The 22,970-nt window shown below is 40.6% G+C and overlaps 2 protein-coding genes across 5 annotated transcripts in view; one reads left to right on the forward strand and one right to left on the reverse strand.

The window, feature by feature from the left end:
• Positions 1-20,915, forward strand: LOC127068392 (protein unc-80 homolog). 3 transcript variants are annotated; one of them, XM_051004495.1, is made up of 49 exons: positions 1-300; positions 539-641; positions 730-778; positions 961-987; positions 1,136-1,156; positions 1,259-1,404; positions 1,535-1,682; positions 1,792-2,023; positions 2,147-2,247; positions 2,360-2,443; positions 2,592-2,669; positions 2,738-2,877; positions 2,984-3,232; positions 3,322-3,497; positions 3,580-3,767; positions 3,858-4,000; positions 4,765-4,794; positions 5,816-5,945; positions 6,093-6,284; positions 6,381-6,522; positions 6,609-6,983; positions 7,053-7,624; positions 7,714-7,897; positions 7,975-8,119; positions 8,222-8,331; positions 8,408-8,598; positions 8,711-8,926; positions 9,064-9,469; positions 9,552-9,806; positions 9,911-10,403; positions 10,486-11,116; positions 11,205-11,385; positions 11,529-11,707; positions 11,804-12,052; positions 12,182-12,455; positions 12,550-12,854; positions 12,957-13,382; positions 13,467-13,685; positions 13,803-13,948; positions 14,057-14,390; positions 14,499-14,819; positions 14,897-15,155; positions 15,264-15,473; positions 15,597-15,947; positions 16,040-16,321; positions 16,402-16,497; positions 18,162-18,284; positions 19,507-19,655; positions 19,775-20,915. In XM_051004495.1, exons 2-49 carry the CDS (start codon positions 556-558, stop codon positions 20,291-20,293), a joined length of 10,563 nt encoding a protein of 3,520 aa, XP_050860452.1. In that variant the 5' UTR covers positions 1-300; positions 539-555; the 3' UTR covers positions 20,294-20,915. The 3 variants fall into 3 exon arrangements, with proteins under 3 accessions (XP_050860452.1, XP_050860451.1, XP_050860450.1); XM_051004494.1 differs by having other exon boundaries at positions 3,604-3,767; XM_051004493.1 differs by having other exon boundaries at positions 3,580-4,000; positions 7,035-7,624.
• Positions 20,608-22,970, reverse strand: part of LOC127068424 (carboxypeptidase Q-like) — a 2,893-nt gene continuing 530 nt past the window's right edge. Inside the window, exons 2-8 of one of the 2 annotated variants that reach the window (XR_007782918.1) lie at positions 22,526-22,942; positions 22,278-22,428; positions 21,954-22,203; positions 21,581-21,821; positions 21,332-21,514; positions 20,905-21,250; positions 20,608-20,822 (exon numbers count right to left, since the gene is read on the reverse strand). Coding sequence is in view for 1 of the 2 variants with exons in the window: in XM_051004630.1 (XP_050860587.1) it covers positions 20,965-21,250; positions 21,332-21,514; positions 21,581-21,821; positions 21,954-22,203; positions 22,278-22,428; positions 22,526-22,881 (1,467 nt within the window). In the remaining variant the exon portion in view is untranslated. Of the gene's footprint in view, positions 21,251-21,331; positions 21,515-21,580; positions 21,822-21,953; positions 22,204-22,277; positions 22,429-22,525; positions 22,943-22,970 lie in introns of both variants that reach the window. The other variant, XM_051004630.1, reaches the window with a different exon arrangement.

The raw sequence follows: 22,970 nt of genomic DNA on the forward strand, positions 1-22,970 counted from the left end.
CTCCGGTGTTCGTACTACCTGTCAACGAAAATCATGCAAGTGTGTCACTAGGCCAAGAGACTGGCACGTGATGCTTCTAATAACTTTGCTCCTGGCTTATCAGACACGCATCGTCCTGACTAACTCCTGCCTCGCTACCAATTTCTACCTTCTGATGGTGCCTTCTGTGCGATCGTGCGAATTCTTTGGTTAATGTGTGAACGCCCCGCTATATTTCGAACGAGCACGGATCTTCGAGCGAGAAGAATATTTGATTGGTCGATCACCAGCGTCCATCCTCCGTATTTCTCGATAATTTAGGTATGTAACTCTTCGTTGGGTGCCTTTTATTGGCTCGTAGAAATGATTGCGATCGAATTGGCAAGGCGTGCTGCTACTTTACTCGGAATAATTCTTAAAATTTACGTTAAATTGATTTGATGGAAGAGATATCTAAAGGTAAAACACGTGTCGATGACGTGACAGCCGTGCCGACGAGATTGATCGATTTTCTATTAGCAGAACGTTCCGATACGCAAAACGTAAACACGTTTTACAGGTGACTCTAAGAAAAATATGGAAAGACGTCGATCCATCAATGGCAGCCTCAATGAACATACTCTACCTATTCCGGTTCAGATGTTCCTCTGGCGACAGCTAAGGTATGAAGCCGTTTTCTTTTCTTATCCCGACATGAAAAAGAAAATGGATCGTGCAGAAGAAATTCCTTAAATAGATGCAACGTTGCAGGCCTTTCATACGAATGAAACTTGGGAAATTACATGAAGCATCCTGCACGGTAATATTTTGGATTGAAAACTTATCAAAATTAGATAGATTTTTTTTAAGATCGAACAAGTCATAGTCATAGAACCATACTTGCTTAATACCCAGTTTGACAGTCTGATCTCTTTTCTTCTTTTTTTTTTTTCTTCTTTTTTTCACGCGGCCACCTCTACTTGTGGCCATCTCTAACTCCAGTTCTGTCAACATGTGCCAGGCCATCACGTAAGTTGATTAGAGATCCATTCAAATTGAATAATAAACATTCGATCGATCGATCGATCGATCGATCAATCAACATTAATCTTCCTTGCCTCTTTTTTTTTTATATATACATACATATATGTACATACATACATACATATATCATCAGGAGATGAAGGAAGCCTGTACGGTCAGTATGTTTCGTAAATATAGAAAACGAAAAATTTATGAGTTCTTTCTTCGACAAAAACAAAAGCTCATCTTGATCGGTCCTTCTTTTGCACTCGCGTAGTCTTTAGAGAAAGTGTTGGTCCAAAATCTCCACAATGATCTGACGCCGTCGTTGAGCATAATATTGGGCGCGGTGCCACGTTGGCGTTTGATTCAGGCAGCTCTACCTTACGTACTCCATGCGACAGCCAACCTTTTGCACAATAGGTAAGCACTTTCGTCCTCGTGCATTTTCCCTTTCTCTTCCACCATCCAACCCACCGATCCCTCTTTTGAACCGTCAGTACCACTTGGCACCGCTTTTCATACAAACGCTCTCTTATTACTGCTCTTTAAGGAAGGATCTTCAAAGTCTCGGTGCGATGGAAACGACTCTTCTTTATATCCTTCATTGGATCCTCCTTGATGCCGCCGAGGAGTGTGCCGAGTCTGACGTCGATTCAGGAAACCCTTTCCATTATTTATTTTCGATACCGACGATGACGGTGAGCCACAATGTCGTTACTTTCAAAATCGTTACTTTCGTTTAATGGCATTTATAATGGATCGTCATGGAATAGCACGCCGGTGACAGTTTGTCTCTGATTTTTCCAGCTGTTCGTCTATCTCTTCGCTCCGCTCTGCAATTATTTAAAGGACATTGATTTCAAGACAAATTTGCGATTGGAAAACGGATTAAAGATTTGGACCGCGATGTACGAATGTCGGCATCCCGACACAGCCTGCTTTACGGCCCACTGTCGGGTGAAGCCTCGCGTTTTGTGGAGTCGATCTTTTAAATTCGTTCAACATCATCAAATGCCGGACGACGTTTTCGTCGGTGGAAGTGAGTAACGATAATAATCGTTCAACGACACGAGAAAGATCATTCGACGACTTGCTTGTCGATCATTTCCTTTCGATTCGATCGTTCCTTCCTTTCTTGACCGATATAACGTTCCAATTGCAGACAGCGAGAGCCCGCTTAGTCAATCAGTGGGTACTACGTTGACCGATCAGAACAATATTTCTCAGAACGTTTCTCAGAGCTTGGCAAAGCAAGATGAGGAGGTAAGTTGCGGCCAATAAAGAGATTTAAAATAAAGAGATTTAAAATTATGACTTAAGCTTATGATATTATTAAGAAAAGGAAAATAAAAAAGAAACGTTTGCTTTTCACTAGAGTCCTTGGGTATCTTCGCCAAAGGATACTGTATTTCCAGAGACAATACCTGAGGAAAGTTCAGGTGCCGAGGATGAACACGTGGTAAATGAACCATATCATTCTCTTCCGCATCTTTCTGCTGCATCTCTGCTAAAGAGACATTTCCAGTTTTCTTCCTCTTTCTGAAGTAAATTACCTTTATTCTTTCTCTTTTCCTCTTTTTTTTTTCTTTTTTTTTCTACATCTCTAGGTTATATTCAGATTATCATCATTGAGCGAATCCGATAGGGGAATCGACGGGGTAAAAGAAGTATCAACCATATTCGCAGTGAGTTATAGCAATGAAAATTTTGCAAGATAAAGTATGGAGTAATGCATTGTTTGTTACCGATGCAGGATGAAACCAGCATATTTCACGTTGCAATGGGCCGAAGTACCGGTTCGTCCAAACCCACCCTCACAATAGAGAAAGTAACAGCGATTTCCGGATTGGATACTTGCAGGCAATATTACAGAAAGCCTTCTCAAAAAGCGAGGTTTATCCCTTTCGATAATAATGTTACAATATAAACTGTTGAATAATATTAAAAGCAATTTTCTCGGTTAATTTTCGATGAGGTAAGAGCGCGATAACACTTGCAGCGCGGATAAAGAGAAAGAAGAAAAGACATCCAAGACAGAGAAAGAGGCGGAGAAAGAGAAAAGTACTTCGAAAACGTCGGGTCAACATCAAAGTTCGCCTTCCGATACGTCAGGACAGACGGCTGATCATATTCTCGAGGTTGATATTCGGGCAGCAACGTTTCTCGACGTAGCCGTTCTTAGATGCCTCTTCGTCTCTCAGTGGCAAGAAGAAGGAGTATATTGGGCCTTGCAGTTTTTATATCATCGGTGTGTTACAACTCGTTGACGGTTGCACATAAAAATTATGAGAAAATTTATGAAGGAATCATTATTGCTGAAAACTATTTGCGCCGCAGGTTACGTAGAATAAATGAGGAAAGTTCGGTGCAACAGATGCCTCGTCGACGTAGTAACTCCTTGCCAATACCAAAGATCGAGGTCTCCATTTATCAGAGTCCCGAAAGCAAAAAGAAAGACGTTTCGAAAGATTTTATAGAGATTCCAGAAGTACGAGATGTTTCCTTGCTGGCGGGTATATGAAAACACTAACATACACATGGCAATTCGTCCCTCTACATTTATCCATTATAGTACAGAGTTCCGCACATTTTCAGAATTACCGTGCCTGACCTGCAAAGGTCACGACGGAGAATCCAGCCACACGAGACGAGCTAGCGAAAAAACGAAAAAACGTATGAAAATGGCTGATCTCAAAGCTTTTGTCGAAACAAAAATATTGTCAAAATCGGAGAAAGCCCTTGAAAAGATTGGTCAGGAGGAGCATAAGATGCTATTCGAACAGGTAATCTTCAATCGCTTTCTTCGAGGATCGCACGCGCACACGCAGAGAGAGAGAGGAGGAATATATTTTCATTCTCATTTCGTGTATCAGGAATGTCACAGGAGCCTCGATACGGGTGACGATCACTTGACGAGACCAACGTCGACGAGTTCGAAAATCTTTGAGGCAAAAGATGTCGATCATATGAAGCATCCAACTAATTTAATTAAAGGAAAGAGCATGCCAAGTTTGAGGTAAGCTTAGCTATTTGCGTGCTTCTAAAGACTCTAGATTTTCCTTTCTCCTATTGTATTTTATATGATTTTTTTCTCTTTAACTTTTAACTTTACTCGTTGGTCCGTACATATATACGGTACATATATACATACATATATAGGTAGGTATTTGTTTCTAACGACTAACAATTTTCTTACATGTATTCCGATGATATACGTATCTTCCTCTCGAAACATTAGTACCGTTATAGCGTGATCTATGTACGTGCGTATGTATGTATGTATGTATGTGTATGCGTGTATGTACACCAGTGACTCTGCGTAGACTAGGATAAAATATTAAAAGATTCGAGTTAAAGACGTCCTAGCGGAAAGAAAGGACTTTTCGTTGCGCTTAGGCTGTTTGCAAAAAAGATAAGCGTTTCGTTAGAGCGACAGTAATTTTTTGACGTAGACTATGATCAGTGTTGGGTATCCGATTGTTTCTTTCGAAAGATCAAGTATAAAAGTAAGATGATATCGAAATATACAACTTGACATGAGAAAGTAAGTTAAACGATTGCATCTGGTTAGGATAATTAATGATTGGAACAAGTCTTATACCCTAACGCTGAAGGGCTTATACGACCGATTGACAGGCGGTCAAGAGTCCTATAAAATCAGTGCTTACATATTGATAAGCCTATCGTAAAAACTTGTGCGTAATGTCTTTCTCTGTATGTGTCTCTTTTCTCTCTCTCTCTCTCTCTCGTTCGCCCTTTCACCCCCGAACTCGTGCTCAGCTGCTTGATTAACGAGCTGACCGCGGGAGGGTAAGTCATCAAAGTCACTCGGAGGAAGTTACGTACTGCCAGTTCGGTTCACACTGCTTCTTTTATGAGCTTTTCGCTTCCGGTAGGGCGCACAGTTATCCCTGAAACATAGTCACACAAAATAAGAAACAAACTCGCACATCAGCACTTTTACCTGGTATCCGAGAAAATGCATCACGCCCCTTTACTTTTATCTCTCTCTCTCTCTCTCTCTCTCTCTCTCTCTGTCTTTTTGTCTCTCACTATCGTGTGCCCTTACATACACAGTTTCAGTCTCTCGGTCCCGGGGAGAGGTTGCCGCACACTGAACACAATTACGTATCTACATAATTATCAATTCCTAGTTCCACACTATTCGTTTATAACAGAAACGATAAAGCATTTTGATTATAGAATTCTTATTTCCTAAATGCACAGTGCGTGTAACGAAGTCGACGTCCATTTTTTTGTAACAAAAAGTACTCACTTCCCAACACCCAACAGAAAGCATCATTGATCATCGCGCTTTTGCAAATTTGCCGCTGTACCATGCTGTTATGCATTCGTCGTCACGTTATACGCTACGTTCAAATAGAAAAAAAAAGGTTTTACTAGTCAATAAATGGCAATTTGTATATATTAGTGCATGCAATTAGATGATTCAATCGACGTTGCTTCAAATTTGATCAGAAAGTTTATCGAGATGTGTGTCTATATTTAAATTGGATAAACAAGTAATTTGTAGCACTTGCATAGTCTGAAATCACGCGTTTATCGAATTTGGAGCAATAAGAGTGATGAGATTGAATCTGAAAAAAAAAAAAAAAAAAACAGAAAAAAAGAAAGAAGAAAAAAGAATAGATAGATAAGAAAGAAAGAAAAAAGCGAAAAGAATATCGAGCATGCTTCGCGAAACAAGAGGCACACGATAGTAGATTAAGGATGTAGTGCTTGATTAGGGCTCTCGTTTTTGGCAAGTGTGGCATGGGGTAATATGAAATATATCCATCGTGATAACTTTCTGATCGATCCTAAATCGTAGGTACGTTGGTGACACGCGTATCGAGAGGAAACAAGGTCGGTTTTATAGTCAATCCTATACCGCACCAAATCCTATCATCACCGTCACGGAACACACGCCTACTCCGTCACCAGATTATATGAAACGGCAGGTAAGAATCGTGCAAGGTCTCCCCTCTCGTACCTTTCGAACCAACTCGTTCTTCCTCTCGTCAGCTAGATTTATATGATTTATATAATATTCGATGATACAATCTTCGATAAATTTTGTATCCATCTTCTAATCATTATTACGATAGGGATCGATCGACAGTCAACTGGATGCTATCGGTATGCACGGTGGAAGATTGGACTTCGAAAGAAAACCGAGCCTTACCAGATCTCAAACGGATTCTAATATTACTTATATGAGTGACGAAGTGCCAGAGGCTCCTGGTTCAGGTTGTTATATCACCAAAGAGGGTGACATCGATTACCAAGTAGTTTTGAAGGTAAAAACGACCGAATAAAAATTTCTACCATTCGGCATGCTAATATCGGTAATGAGGTTTCCCCTTTTTCTTTTTCCTTTTTTTTTTTTCTTCTAGGCCGTTAATTCGATCGCATTACGTGACAATACTTGTTGCACGGCTCGCGTCTGCGAAAGTATTCTGAACCTTGTTGAACTCCTAATGGACATGGGAGTGATGAAGCAATGCCTTCGAGATGAGACTATGGGTAGTAACGCAGGTACGATATAGTTCATACGTATTTGAAAAAGAAGAAAGAAAAGAAATGTCGTCGATAATAATAATACTAGGATCGGATATCATTAGGATCGGGTACGGGAATGGACAAAACGGAATCCGTAAAAAGGCAGGACTCTCCGGTGAACGAACAAGATCGTAGGCATGATTCGGATGGAAGGCATAAACCAACAGCTCATAATCTTTTAATGAATTGCGTTATCAGAGTACTGAAGCATTTGGGTTGCCCGCACGGATGCTCCGAGGGAATTCGCGGACCCCACGCGGACTTTTGTCGTTCTCAGGGACAAACGATATTGGGAAAATTACATCGAGCAAGTTTCAAGCAGTTTTCCAAATTCCTGAAGACGATGATACGCGAACAACCGATCTCGGAAATCTTAGACTTTTTTCATGCTTACGTTGGCTTCTGCGTAGATCCAACTTCCTTGTTATCTCCACTGAGTGAGTAAATCCAAACAGAAGAGAACAATTCTTTCGAGTATCGCTGATCAGTTATAAAATACCTAATAGATCAGAAACGAGGTTCGAACAAGTCACCGGACGCGGCATCTCAAGGCGGCTACGCAACGAATTTTGGTGCCGGCATGATGGGCACCGGTGGTAGTAATGTTGGTACTGCGACATCCGCGTCTCACGCAACAGGGACGACAACAGCTACGGGAACTATCGCGGCAGTAAACGCATCCTACAGCACAGGTGGTTACGGTGTTCGCGGCATCGAGGGCCAAATAATGAATTGCGTTTTCAAGACTCTTGTTACTCGCTTCGTTAATTCTACGAAAGAATTAAAGTCCCAAGAAAATATTGGAGTTTATTGCGACCTGAGACAATTTATGACTTATGTGAAGGAAGCTCACGGTGGTATATTTCGACGCGTGGCTTTGAGCGGCATTTTAGATTCCACTGATCGTCCCAACAAACGTTGCAACAGCAACGTTCAAACCACTCGCGTCATCAGGCACATACATCAATCCGATTTGGAGGAACACGCGGATATTGGTGGCGATACATGTTACACGGTAGACGATAGAGGTACCAGAAAGTTTCTTTTCAAGAAGAGAAGCACTTCTTCGACTTGCGCAGTAGGTTTCTCTTTTCTTTCATTCTTTCTTCCACCGGTGTTAGCAGTTAATTGCGCTTCATTTAACATACATTGCCCCGATCTCTACAGAGTCTACTTGAAACTGAATTGAACGAAGAAAATACGAAAATAAGTCAGAGCCCATTGGGTAATTTGCGAAAGAAACAGCACGTATTAACGCCTAGGCAGAGCGAACGCAACTTAGGAATTGGAGAATCCTGTTTGGGATCTGGAAAAATACGAAAGTCGACACGTTTTCAAATTGGGGGTATTGGTAAGTTACCGATTTTTTTTCTTTTCTTTTCTTTTTTTTTGTCCTATTATTAACAACGAATTCGCTTTGGTTTGCAGTAAATTGGTTTCGGAAGGAGTACGGGAGAACCGATTCCACGGATAGTCATGAGAGTAGCGAGTCGCCTACGGACGGCAGTTTCGTAAGACAACCGAGTCTACATTATTATGGGCATCACCGTAGTACGTCCCGAACTAGCCGCGGGTAAGTACCTTGAAAATAAAAGTTCGATGAGAGAAGGGCCCAAGATCGTGAAGAAAATTTTTAAGAGAACTCTTTTCCAAATTCCGTTCCCTCTTATCGTAGGGTCGGACAAACCTTGCAAAAGGCAAGACGCCGAATGGAAGATCAATGGAATAAAATCGGTTTTGGTAAAAGCAAGAAGAAAGAAAGTTTAGAAGAGCCAACTGGTATCTGTGAGTATTCAATGTTCTGTCTTTTTTCTGTATTCTGCCTTTATTCTTCCCTCGAATAAACTCTATTCCACGACAGATTTTAGTAGAAGAAATTCCATGGAACTGGGCGAGGCTTCGAGAGAGTCAGAATTTGTAGTTTTGAAAGAAAGGAGATTAGTACCTCGTACGGCCATCTACGATGGAATGCTGAGGTTTTCTTTCCTTTTGGAAACGTGCCAACCTGGCTCTGTACCCGATCACCATTTGATGGCAGCTATATTAGACCTTGTAGGTGATCAATTGCACGTTCTACGTAGGGTATACACGTTTCTCAAATAGTCGAATGCAAGAATAATAAGAAATAATCAGACTTCGTTATTACTTTATTTCTGACCTCTAGCCTTACGCACCTGTAGTTGCCCGTGCCTGTTTGATATTGGAATGTGCCCACCTGGTTCATCAATGTAATAAAGGGCATTGGCCAACGTGGATGAAATTGAACTTTCCCATGTTCCGACCGTCGGTCCCCATTAACAATCGTAATGCATCGACAGCACTGAGGCGAATCCATGTATTACAGAGAACAGCGGGAAAATTATTTTATCAGTGGGCGGAGGTCTCTTATTTTGTACAACTACTTTTTCAATTGCATGCATTTAGCGGATTAGCACATCGTCATATTAGGATATTAGCATATTAGTGGCACGAACAAATGTGTACTCTTTGACAGAGCAGAGATAACTCTTAACACAGGCAATAGGTGCGAGACTGGAGGAATTATTGATCGAGGATAAGCAGAATATCGATCAGGTAATTGCCATGGTTTCCGATGAAAATAAGCAACGTGATTTAATCATCGAGGACGAAGAGGAGGATTTTCTTGACGAAGCTAGCATAAATTGCTACGGATCACAGTGTCCCGTGGCATTGCGCCTGGTCGCTTGTATCCTTCTTTTGGAGGTAACGGCTTTTCTGAGGGAAACGTATCAGACGTTACCAAAATCCAATAAGCTATTAACGAAAGAACGACCGCCCCCTTGGGAGAGGATGTACAGCAGAGAAGCGAATCGAAGATGGAGCGTAGCTCTTTCATCGATGGGTCACTCTCAAACGTCGGCTCAAAGTCTTCAATCGATAGCTGGCGATCGTGAAGTGACTGGTGAGTCTAAACGATTGATATCCGATTAACGCAACAAGTAACGACGATCGTTCACGACCAATGGAATGACCTCATTTATCAGCCGAACGAAAGATCAGCTTCGTCCTTTATGAGCCCGACAACGAGTCGGAAGGAAGTAGTAAATCTACAGTGACGATCCAAGGAGAGGAAGTCCCGAACGTCGACAAGGATAAGGGGAAGCGGGCTCAGGCACCTCAGGGTAGGCCATTTTTACTGCGCCGTGGTACCGGGGGTACCACCACTGGTTCGTTTAAGAAGAGGAGCTTAAAACTACGGCGTGGAACCAAAGAGGGCAAGGACACCGAATGCGAAGCGTGTAAGAAACATTATACGCGAATTTATCGATCACAATTGTTTTCAATCTAAAGATAATGTCTGATCGAGAAGGTTGACACGATTTACGATGTTTCCGTTACGTAGATACGGTTAAACGGGCCGATTCGATACAGTCGAAAAGAAAAGTAAGTTCATTGTCCGACAGAAGCGACACTTCTGAGCCTGGCGGTTTAGCTGGCGAGGTCAGCGGGGAGGAGTCGCCTGGTATTCTCAGTGACGATCAACCACCGGAAAGCCCTAGCGACAGTAACGAAACAGACGAAACCAACAAAAACTTTCCTTGGATGAAGGTGCTCGTACAGGTTTCGAATTCTTTTAATTTTTATTGCTCCCATCAGAACTTCTGCCACCCATTTTGCCATCGCCGTCAAATGCGTGCCAGCAGTAGGTTGATCAAATCCGTTAGAAAGATTTACGGGGAGGAATTTGGAATACTTAATGGCACAGGTATGTTCGACATCGATACCGACAAAAAAGAGGACGGCAAAAAAGAGAAACGAAGCCGTAAGGTTTCCGAGCAAGCTAGCACCCAAGTATCACCCGTTAGAAGGAAAGATAGCGTAGGGCGGAAGTACAAGTAAGTGTTCGTTTTTACGTTGTTACTGTAAAATAGACATTGCTCCCGTTTTACGAGTAAAATAAATACGAATCGTTTTAAGAATCGACAAGAATCTGGACGGATCTCAGTCGGGTCGATTGTGTCAAAGGGACTCTTCGAAGGACCTAGCGGATCAAGACTCTGGAGATAAAGGGAAGGAGTCATCGAAGAATCCGAAGGCAAAAGGGGATTCCGAAGCTGAGGCCCCGGCGATTCTGAAATACATTAAGACACAAGTAAAAAATGCTTTCCACGCCCCTATAGCGACTCTGGTGAAAGGTGCGGTTGTGATGACCGAGGATCTATTTGTCGACGTTCTACCTGTAGCCTGGGAACTCCTTTTGGAATCCAATCAAGAAGTAGCGGCTTCCGCAGCGTCCCTTTTTATAGTAGCGGCTGTGCGAGCACCGAATCAGGCTAGCGAAATAATGAACAATGGCCTTCAACATAGTAATTCGTCGGTCCGAATAAATGCTATCTTGAGATTTCAAGTTTTGTGGAAATTGCGTTATCAGGTCTGGCCCAGGATGGAAGAAGCGGCTCATATGACTTTTAAAGTTCCACCGCCTGGAATAGAATTCACTTTGCCATCTCCAAAAATTGGAATTGAATCTTTACCAGTTGTCGATCCACCTTGGATGCCTCAAGTTAAAACGAAGGTCGAAGAGGTCACAATCAATCAGGAGCGTCACGTAGGTCCATTGATATTCGCCAATCCGACAAGATGCCTTAATATATTTTCCCATTCCCATTGCATTTATACTTTTTTTGATATAACAGAGATCATTGGTGACGGCGACTAAAACTCGAAAGAAACAACAGACCGAGTTAATAAAAAAAGCTTTACAGGCGCAAGACGATAAGAAGAGAGAGGAAAGAGAAAATTTTCTGATAACAACGATTCCGATTACTGTTCAAGCGGCATACGAACCTAGTCCGGTGGGAGACGATCATGACGAAGGTATATTTATGGAGTATATATCGTATAATACTTTAATTAGGCAATATTATGTTTCTCTCCTTGTTTATCGCGCACGTGGGAGAAAATATGTCTGAAATAGATATCGTATGTGATTACACGTATAAAAATCAAGGCGGATTTAGGTAACGTTGGAGACGAGGATGGTGCTGAGGCGATGCCCAGAAATACTCAGCATCATGGTCAATCAGCTTTGTCATTGTTTCCATCCTCTTTGTGTTCCGCTATCGTTCAAATAATAAATTTACTCGATAACGCCGCCGTGTCCGACGATGGAAACGCTGTTTATGAAGTTGCGTATCAGGTATGCCTTTACAAATCTCTAATAGTCGTTCGTTCGTCGCCGTCGACGTTCCGTGTTATTCCGGCGAAATATAATGACCGCATATCAAATTATTAGGTGATCTGGGGGTGTCTTGTAGAAGATAGTGCGCTCTTCCTTCGTTACGTCTTGGAACGCCTTACAAGGGACAAGCAAGAATTGATGTTTAAAATTCTACGACATCTTATTAGATTTGTCCCAAAGTTACCGCAGCAAGCAGCGTTTGCTCTGTACAATTACATAATAGGGTATGTAATGTTCTACGTTCGTTCGCCTCACGAGGAAGGCCAGAAATTGATTGGCACTGCTCTGTCTATTTTATGGATGGTACGTTATCGTTTTTAATGTGAGCATATGTGTGTGTGCGCGCGCGTGTGTGTGTGTGTGTGTAGGCAGAGAGAGATTACGAAACACGCAAGCAAACTATTCTTTTATCTCTAATTGTCCTATGTCTAGGTCGTCCACAGTGTACACGGTATAATGTTCAAAGATTTAAAACAGATTCTTCGCAAAGAACAATGCGACGCTTCGATTTTGCTAACCGCAAACGTTCCTTCGGCAAAAAAGATTATTGTTCACGGTCCCCAGGATCCGGACGCTACTGGGATACCATCCCAATTTCCGGTACAGGAAGATACACAGTTTTGTCAGATACTTCGGGAATCGTTGGACTTTTTTGGAATCGAAGAACCCAAGCACAAAGAATACTTTCTTGTAGACTATAAAACACGTAAAGATATATTATTATTAAGTATAATCATACTCGTATTAAGTAACATTTATCCATAATTTTCGGCGTCTTTAATAGTCTTCCATCTTACTAGATCAGATACACAATCCATCGTCCTACGTTCGAGATTATTACTTTTTTAAAAGATCTCAGTATCCGCAGATTGAATTGGTTCATATGAAACCAGAAGATGCATTTAATGCGCTTCAACGACAAGAGCTTGTTCACAAGTTCGTCGAAATTGGTAAAGTTCTATTGACATGGGCAATATTGAAGAACGTTGACATGGTCGTACAGAGAGTTGTATTTCTGCACGAGGAACTCATGAAATTACCGTCGTTCCCTAGAAAAGCTTTGGAAGCAGATTTGGATCTTTACAAGGGTGGTGAGATAGGCAGAGTAAGTACAATACATTTTTATGGCAAACAACAAAACTTGATGTTGTCGTGCGTATTTTTTTTTTTTTGTTTTTGTCTGATTTTCGCGTTATTACTTTTGCAGGAGCTTCTTGGATTAGACGTTATGCACAAGTTCATGTGGGTTAGACTGATAGCCAGGATGTTCGAGGCAATGGCTGGGAACTTTGCTTACTCCGGGGACATCCATTTGTTTCTGAACGTGTTAAATGGCGCCGTTATCCTTCATAGCGAGGATTCGTGCATTTTACGATACGTTATCGCCACCTACATAAATGCTGCGCATAATTTTAAAAATATATTTTCAACGAATGGCTATCTCTTGATAATGCCAACGTTGCTACAATTGTACGCGACTCATCAAGCTAACAAATTGGTAACTACTACGGTAGAATACGCCGTTAAGCAGTTTTACTTGATGAACAGAAAGCCATTTATCCTTCAAATGTTTGGAAGTGTATCGACGATATTGGATACCGACGAGACGAGTGTCCATGGCGAAGCTCACAAAGTAATTCTTATTATTGTTACGTCGTAAAATGCAATCTTTTTGTATATAACAATTAGTGATCGGAGATGATCGACGATTTCAAAGGTACCCTCGACGTGTCTGTTCAACCTGTTACTGAGTTTGGAAACGCCGTCGCCCGATCCTTTAAATATCGGAGAACTTGTCAAAGAAGAAAAGCCTTTAAAAGCTATTGACTTTTGTTACCACGACGAGAATGAAATGGTGACCGTTCTGGATTGCATATCACTCTGTGTCATGGTTATTGCTTACGCAGCCGACTCCATTCGGGGACAACAAATGCTCGTAAGGGAATACTCGAGTCGATAATATTTGAAGGAACTAACGTCTGACACAATGACGTTATTAAAATATTGATTAAATCGAAGCGTATCGATGAAAATATCTTAATTTTATTTGCAGATAATACTAGAAGCAATATTGCCATGTTACGTCCAACAAATCCAATCTCCCGCTTACAACAAAGAAGGAAAAACCGAAAAGGAAATAATCAATCAACTGGCTATAGCGGTTAAGACGTTGGTTAATAATTCGGAGGCACTGACCAAGTAAGTACCACGAGTGTTAACACGGTAAGTACCTTATCGCGAATTGCGATCCAATCGCGATATACAATAGATCGTATTATTCTTCGAACGAGAACTCCCTGCTCTCAGGTATTACAATGGGCCACAGAAATCAAGTCCCGAACACAAGGGATCCAGCCAAAGAAATTATGGTAAAGGTCCTTACTCGCCAGGTGTAGATTTTGAGGACGAAACGCATCCCACGAAGCCTCCACCGCACATCGAACATTCCAAAGTGCGAAATTTCTACGATCGCGACGACGATGCCGAGAGTTCTCATAAAAATGAATTTAGGAGGCCGCGCGATACCTTACTCAATATGGTGGGCGAATTCGTTGCCCGTTCTTCCGTACGTTTGACCGAATTGAATAAAAAATCTCAAGATGGTAAAACGATCGAGTTGCTTGACTCAAAATGTCACGTGGTACGTAAAAGCATATCCCGTATTTGGCAAGTTATTCAAGAAATTATTTAAATTGAGAAAATGGTCGTAATTTAATACCCCAACCAACTAACAAATCGAAACTTGTAGCGATTAGCCGATATTGCCCATAGCCTTTTAAAAATTGCCCCTTACGATCCTGGCACAATGGGATGCCGTGGTTTGAGAAGATACATGAACGACGTGTTACCGTCCACCGAATGGTCCAACGACGACATGAGACCAGCTTTGACAATTATCTTACGTAGGCTCGATAAAACTTTCAGCAAGATACATAAAAAGGCGTCGATCAGACGAAATACCGACTGGACCGCAGCCAGCGATCTTTTGAAAGGCGTCTATGAGACTCTCGCAAGGTGCCCCTACATAGCACACTTTCAATATTTGAAGACTCTACTGAGTACATGTCAGGTGGTACTAAACGAATCAATAAGAATAATATTTATTGCCGAAAGTATTACGAGTTACTTATGGGTATACATTTACAGTCTCTAATCATTGGCGACACTCCTGCCGAAGATGTTACCTCTGCCTCATCGGCCGCGCTAATGAGTAAAATACCCCCGCAATACTTCTGTTCGACGGTCTTACGTCTAATAGCGTTACACGTGATTTCTCTTGGCGAGGGTTACTCTTTGGAGAATGTTTGTAACGGCCAGGCTATGTTTTCCAATCAGACAAAGACGGAAAATATGCTGCTCAATCTATTGATACCATTATTCTTACGCGTTGGAACTGGACGAAAAGGTAAAACAATAATGCACATGGGTATGTGTAGTCGTTTCCTGATTGGAACGAATTATAAAGAATACTCGTGGAAACCATTCGAACGATTATTTGAACGATTTTGCCTAGATGTTCCAAAATTGAGACAGACGGACATAAGTTTTGCATTAACAGCGGTACTGAATACCCTCTGGCCTCCGACTACGAAGACGATACCATTAACTGTTCAGACATTAAAAACCACTACGGATGCTAGACCTGGTAGTCTAACGTTCGCAGCGAGAGATTCGAAGACATTAACCAAAACGTCATTAACTTTGTATCAAGTTGCCTTCTTAGGTGAGCTAACAATACCGCGAGACACGATCACGGTTTCGATCGAAAACTTTTACAAATTTATATCTATTCGTATAGTCCGTATATCCGATGTTAGAAGTTGATCTCTATGTTTCATCATTGTAGCCCTTAAGATTATGACGATATGCTTTGAAACCGAATTAAAGATCGAATGGCCAAAGATCTTGCGTACTATGCGCTTGCTGAACAAACGAAATGAAGCGTCCATATACCTGTGGAACTTTATAGAATTCGTCGTTACTCACCGGACGGCTTTATATATCCAAATGTTGCCGTTCATTGTTCACAAGGTCGGTCAAACGCCTATCTCCGATCACGAGAGAACTATGCACAGCATCATACGTGAGAAAATCAACGGTAATGCTACGACCGTGCCTAAATCTCGTGGAACTCTCTTAACAGATTTAATCCACGAACTGAAGGATTTGAAAGAGGAGATAGAAAATCGGCGATTCGGTTCGTAGTATAAACATTTCGTAATTTTCGATCGTTTAAATAATACCAGGGATAAAGTCATTGTCGTCGATTGATGACGCGTACCTATTCAGATGAACTACAACCCGAGCCAAAACGAAGCGTCGCGGATATGCATGTGACCGAGGGTCAACCTCGTACTCAGAGACCATCCTTACTGATCGATCTATTGAGCGGTGATTTGGGATCTCGAACTCACATGAATCGAACTCCAGCGGAAACTCCGGTATCTCATTCGACCGTATCGCAATCGATACCTCACTCCACTCTACAAACAGGCCACTCGAGTAGCGCTATTAAGATGTCAGCACCGACACAAATATATACCCCGTCGAATGGTACACAGATTGCTCGTGGTACGTATACATTATCCGATAACGACTCTCGGTTTACTATTATCTACTATTGCTACTTGACGTTGCGTTATCAATACTAGGATCTATTTCGAGTACCAGCATAGGATCTTCAACTTTACGCGAGGCAAATGACATGGCTACCGGAGAATTTAACGGCGAACGACAAGTCCCCACAGGTATTCCATCTTTTCGAGTGAGATACCTTAATATACTATTATCGGGTATTGAATTCTATCAATGCAGCCGCAAGCCTCTGCAAGCAAATATATTTTGCCATTACGTCGTGAACATAACGGGCCAGTATGATAATTACACTGACTCTTACCACAGTTGGATCGAGCCATTGTCTATAGAACACTGCGGTTTAAATCTCGTTTTCTCGCGAACAGTTCCGTCTTATTTTTCTAAGCGTTTAGCTTTTCATGGCAATCCGCATCGTTTCACTTCACTCCGTTACAGCGAGGCTTGCAACGAGGCTTTTTTTTAGAAAAATAAAAAAAAGAAAAGAAAACTTCCAAATTAAAGAGAAAAGAAAGAGTTCAACCCGAAAAGAAGCGTCAGGAGTGTTTTCTTATATCGAGTGGCTCGTCGAATGTTCATTCGAATTTAATTCGTTCGTTTGGGCCTCTCTGTTCGGTCGTATGATTGACACATTTATCATTGCGTTGCCTTTCATTGCTAGCTAGGGAACGAAGGTAAGCAGACCGATTCTACGTCAATAAATTCTGATACGATCTACGATCTATATATTTATACCCCGCTAAAATGTGTAACTCCTTTCACGCTTTTCATTTTTCGTAATCTTACCATACCTTGCTTTCCTTCTTTTTCTTCTTTTTTTTCTTTTCACCTCATATACAATATTATCCAGGTAAATGTTGCCGTGAAACGGCTTGTAACGATGTGTGTATAAACATTTATCGACGCTATATCTTTTTCATGATCGTTGCCAAAGTCATTTCACGGTGCCAATTTATGAAATATTATTGTTTTTTGCTCTCTCTTTCTCTCTCTCTCTCTCTCTCTCTCTCTCTCTCTCTCTCTCTCTCTCTCTTTCTATCAGACAATTTACATAGTAAATTCGACCTTACCGAACTTATTACATAGCAGTATTTAGACAATGGTAATGTCCAACAGTTGGTATCTCCTATTTATCGTTGCGTAGTCCGTTCTCTACTACGTAGTTGCTTCGACTTTATTGCACTTTCTCTTTCTTCTTTCTAACGAAAACTGACATGGGTCTCTATCAAAATGCATATGTTATCAATTATATTTTGCATCGTACTCGTGACAAACATTCTTAATGCATTTTCACCATCTTTCTCCCTCCTTTCTCTCTCTCTCTCTCTCTCTCTCTCTCTCTCGGTCTCTCTGTTTCTCTCTCTCTCTCTCTTTTTCTACTCTCGAATGCTTACGATATATTTTATTAATGATAAGAATTATATTTGTATATACGATATTACTTGCTTTGAAGCGACCCTATTGCTTTATTTAAAGCACACGACACGAAAACATGCTTTTGAAATCAATCACGATCGAAGCAACACCGTAGAGATTACTTATAGGAATATACATGTACACGTCTGTCATCAAACATTTCTTAGTCGTAAAATCCCAAATTCTGTTTTATGTATGACGACGTAGAATATCTGGAAGTATCTCGATTATCATTAGCATTAAAATTCGGTTAGAAGAAATACAATTAATAATTGATAGGATATCGATCAATTCGAATTTTCTAGGAGGTCTAGTCTTTATATTTCAATCCGCGGTTGATCGCTTGATTCGTTCGTTTGTCATCTCTCCCCTCATATTAGATGTTCGATGTGGCATGTTTCAGATAGATCCCAACCATCTTCTGCTAGCGATGAACGTAACCATGTTAAGCCTCATCCTATATTACTTCATCAAAAGGCGCCAAAACTGCGCTTTGTATCTTCTGTAGAGTATAGAAACTCATCAGGTAAATCCCATTTCCCTGCTTTATTTTGATACGTAAATTTTAGACCGGCGATTCGTACGGGAGATGAATCCGCTCTCCTTGAGTAATGACACGGCACAAACTATAATTATACATTAGTGCCAATTTTGCATACCGTCAGTTATCCTGTATTTAGATGTATTTCGGTAACTTAAATCTTCTCGATCGATTCGACGTCCTCATGAAAATTTTGATTATGCGAAGGCAAGTAACTTGTATTCTAAATTTTAATTATCTGTCTCTTAGATAAATAGACCTTTTAAAAAGCAATTTTGATGATAGTTGAAGAAAAAGGTATGTCTTTGCACTTAACGATACTTTGCACATACATATCTATATATCCTAATACTTGGTAATATCTAATCTAATCATAACAGTGTTAGATAGGGGATAATTTTGTGTGTGTGTGTGTGTGTGTGCGTGCGTGTGTGTGTACGTATGTATGTATTTGCATGAAGATGATAGAACCCAAGAAGAATTAAGAATAGAGCACGAAGAATTAAAAATACAAGATCTTTTTTCAAGTACCAAAGTTAAAAAACAAAGCGATTCTTTCAATGATTGCTTATGAAACTTTAAAGTAGTAAAAATATAACATGTGTCGCACTAATCCCCATTTAATAGAGTGAACTATAAACTTTATTCATACGCATGTATATCACGAATCACTATTCTGTGTGTGCATTATTTGATGCCACTGATTATAATTGCCAATATCGTTGAAGATATTTAACGCGATTCAATCTTTTCTTTATTCTCTCTGCTACATATGTATATTATATATATATATATATATATATATATATATATATATATATATGTATGTATGTATGTATGTATGTATGTATATCAACGCTTTGTCACACGTTCAACACATGGACACGTGCTTCCGCTTACTATCGATTCTTAGTTGACGACAAAGATTAAATGAACAAAGTTTACTAATCAAAGAAGAAACAAAGGATTATGTGTATATAAATAAGATAGAGACAAATAATCAATATGATTTAATATATGCCTGTTAACGAGAGAGAAAATACTCGACTAGACTTAGTGTGCTATGTATCAAAAATTCTGAAATAATCTCAACTCTCATATAAATATATTTTAAAGATCTATTCCAATATCAGCATGAGTAGATAGAGCGTAGAATAGACTTTAGCGAGGATACGGATATAAGTCTATAACTGATGTGTCCTGTTAGGAGAGACTGTAACGAGTCAACTGAGCCCGAGCAGTCCGAACGAAGACAGCTCAGGCGAGTCCCGTCCAGACAGGCCTCGATTGCAACGCTCCATGGGTCAAAGCAAGAGGACGTTCCGCCTTAGAAAAAGTCGAAGATCTCACGTTGAGGTATTATTTACGTTGTTCCTTAGAATTATTTTGCAAGCAAAGCCAAATGCAAGTTCTTTACTAATAATTATGTAGCTAAAAAAATAATACGCGATGTTATCTCCATTCTTTTATCACAGATGATGCAAGAACAACAGGACGTGTCAACTAACCAAAGTACAGTTCAGACACCATCGACTCCAGCAATGGAGCCCTCTGTCTTCAGCATCCCTTCTGACTCTTCCTCGATTCGTTCAAGGCGCAGCTTGTCAGTTCGACAATCGGACGGTGATAGGGGTAACAATATAGATCAACAATTCCATGCGTTACAACTTCAACACCACCACCATCATCACCATCATCACCTTCATCCTCAAATGTCGGACGTATCTTGGGACGAGGACACTTCCAGCACATCTGGTTATCGCGAATCCTATAGCATGCATCTGGAAAGCGTCAACAACACTCGTGCTCAACCACCCCTGGCATCCCCAGACTTAAACGACATGCCTTCGACCAGCAGTACCACCACCAACTACATGGCCTTTGACGGTAGTTCTCCTGATTGTTCAATTAACGGCAGTGCTGGGGAGAAAACTATGTCCCAACATTCTCTTCTTATGGTTTTCCCGAATCAGGATGAGGATACGTTAATATAAATGATAGATATTATTTTTCTTAGACGTTGACTGATCCTACCATTTAATCTTTTGCTCCTATCGACGGGAATGGGGGGGGGGGGAATAGACCGCGAAGAACGAGATTGACAGCGCAAACAAGTATTATTACTTGTGTGAGTTATTCGAGATCATTAGGTGATCATACAAATGTTATATTTCAAGTGGGTGGTGTTCTTTAGGTGTCCTAATAAGTAAACGAAATGTATCGAGAAATTAATAAATAAATACTGGAACGGGGAAAAAAATATCTACGATAAGCTCAGAACCAGTATGAAATAATCTGAGGTTAAAACTTAAGTTAACTGCATTATGTATTTCTCCAATAGAAAGATAAAGATTACAAAGATTTAGAATATCGTATACGTTTCACGTATTCTCCGTTGAGCGGAAAGACCAATTTAAATTACGAGCGATAATAGCCCAAGTCGTCTCGTCCAAGCATTTGTTATACTCATAAAATATACATACGTATATAGTGAACTCTTTATGACAACCAGGCTGGGATGGCCTAAAATATGTTTGTACGCGTGGCTGGATGTAAGTACATACGAGAGACGTTACATTTGAGAATAAAGATAGAACGTATGTACCTGCTGATAAATACTCGTACATAATAACTTATTTCTATCTTTTCCCCTTTTTAGAGTACTTTATACTCGTATATTCGTTGAAATTTCTCCGAGTGAATTGTGCCGAGGTAAATCGATGCTTAGATCTGCTAAAACGTAAGATACAGCTGCGAATAAAGCTGTTCCCATGTCAAGAGATTCTGGATCTTCTACCAGCATAGTGTCCGCTTTACTATGATGATAGTAAAAATATTTATCGTTTTTGTTCCAAAGAGATCCACCAGGTACGCCAGCTTTCGTCCAATACTCTATATCAGGTCCACCATTTGGTGTGCGTACTTTCATCTCTCCCAAAGGGGACATAAGTCTTCAATGGACAGATAAATTTCTGATAAACGTTCAACGTTTCGATATTCATGCAATAAGATAGGTACTGATAATTGCTTACTGCAAAATTTCTCGCAAAACACATCCCACATATGGCGTGCCAGTATACTCGATACCCAAAGGAATAAATGTTCCCATGTCCGATTCCATCACAAATTGCAAGTTTTTTTCTTCAGCTTTGTGTTCTTTTATGTACTGTTGCGCTCCTATTATTCCAAATTCTTCGGCTGTCCACATAATCATCCTAACGTATCGAATATTTTAACAGCAATATCGTTGGTAAATGTACAATGTATTTTTTACTAATTACCTAACAGTTCTGCGAGGTCGATAATTAAGTTGTTTCAACAATTGTAGAGCATTCCAGGAAATAAAAGCACCACCTCCGTCGTCCATCGCGCCATCACCTACGTCCCAGCTGTCTATATGTCCTGACACTACGACAACACCTTCTGGCTTATCCGTGCCACTTAGTTCAGCTACGACATTTCTCGATTCTTTATCCGGCAGATTTTTTGCTTCCATTTTCAAATGTATTACGATGTTTTCACCTGTGGAAGGGAATGGAGATTAAAAAAAAGTATACTCTCGAAGATACTACGTGTATGCTGTAGATATTTATACGATATACGGATATGCGTGTGAGGGTGCGTGCGTGTATATATACTTGTAACTCTGTTTACCCCTATTTGACATCCTTCTCAAAAGCGTGGCATCCTCGATCGTAATACAAGCGACTGGAATCTTGGTGACGTTCTCGGCATATGTTTGCATGCCTGTATGCGGCGTGTATAGCGACGATGGTGTCACCGATCTGATAAGAGCTGCCACTGCACCAAGTTCGGCAGCTTTCGAAGCACCGGATGAACGATATTTTACAGTTTCACCGTACGAAACATATTTTTCGTTATATACGACAATTTTACCGGATACCTAAATGAAAGGCATGAAATAATAAGTTATCATTATAATCGGGATGACGTTTAAAAAACTCTTTTGGACCGTACCTCTTTTGCTCTACTTTCGAGTTCGGCAAAACTGTTCACGACAATAGCATTAGCTGTTATTCCTTCGTCCGGAGTACCAACACTATATCCTAGTCCTAGGATCGAGATGCTTTTCTTTCTTGGTCGTAGAAGCGTCGCGGTTTCGAAACCTCTGAAATATTGCGTTGGAACGAATTTACGGAATGAAACGAAATTATTAGTATCTTTGTATTCTTGACGATCTTCTTGACTTTGTTTTCTTTACATACCTAACCCAATGAGGTACTTTCACAATCTCTCCATGAACATTTTCCAAATCATAAGACCGCGATTTATTTAAAACATAATCAATCGAATCTTCTAATATCTGTGTGCCGGATAATCTTGGCCCAAACTTATCTACGAAATCAGCCAACTCTTGCCACGTTCTTCCCTTGAAAGTACCGTTGAGAGCTTCGTTTATAATAATATGTACCAGCGATTCATACGCTTTGATCTCATTTTTTAAATCATTCGGGAAATTACTGCATTCGTCTACTTCATTATCTTTGGTATCTGCTTTCCCGATTCTTTGCGAGAAGAGCAATATAGAAAGAGCGATAAGGCATTTCCCGATAATCCGCATCGTAACTGTCCAGCTCTGCTCTGTTCTGCTCTACTCTCTCAAGTGTTAATTTATCAATTATCTATGTATGTACGTACATACATACATAC

Source organism: Vespula vulgaris, chromosome 13 (genome assembly GCF_905475345.1).
Source record: "Vespula vulgaris chromosome 13, iyVesVulg1.1, whole genome shotgun sequence".
NCBI classification, from domain to species: Eukaryota; Metazoa; Arthropoda; class Insecta; order Hymenoptera; family Vespidae; genus Vespula; species Vespula vulgaris.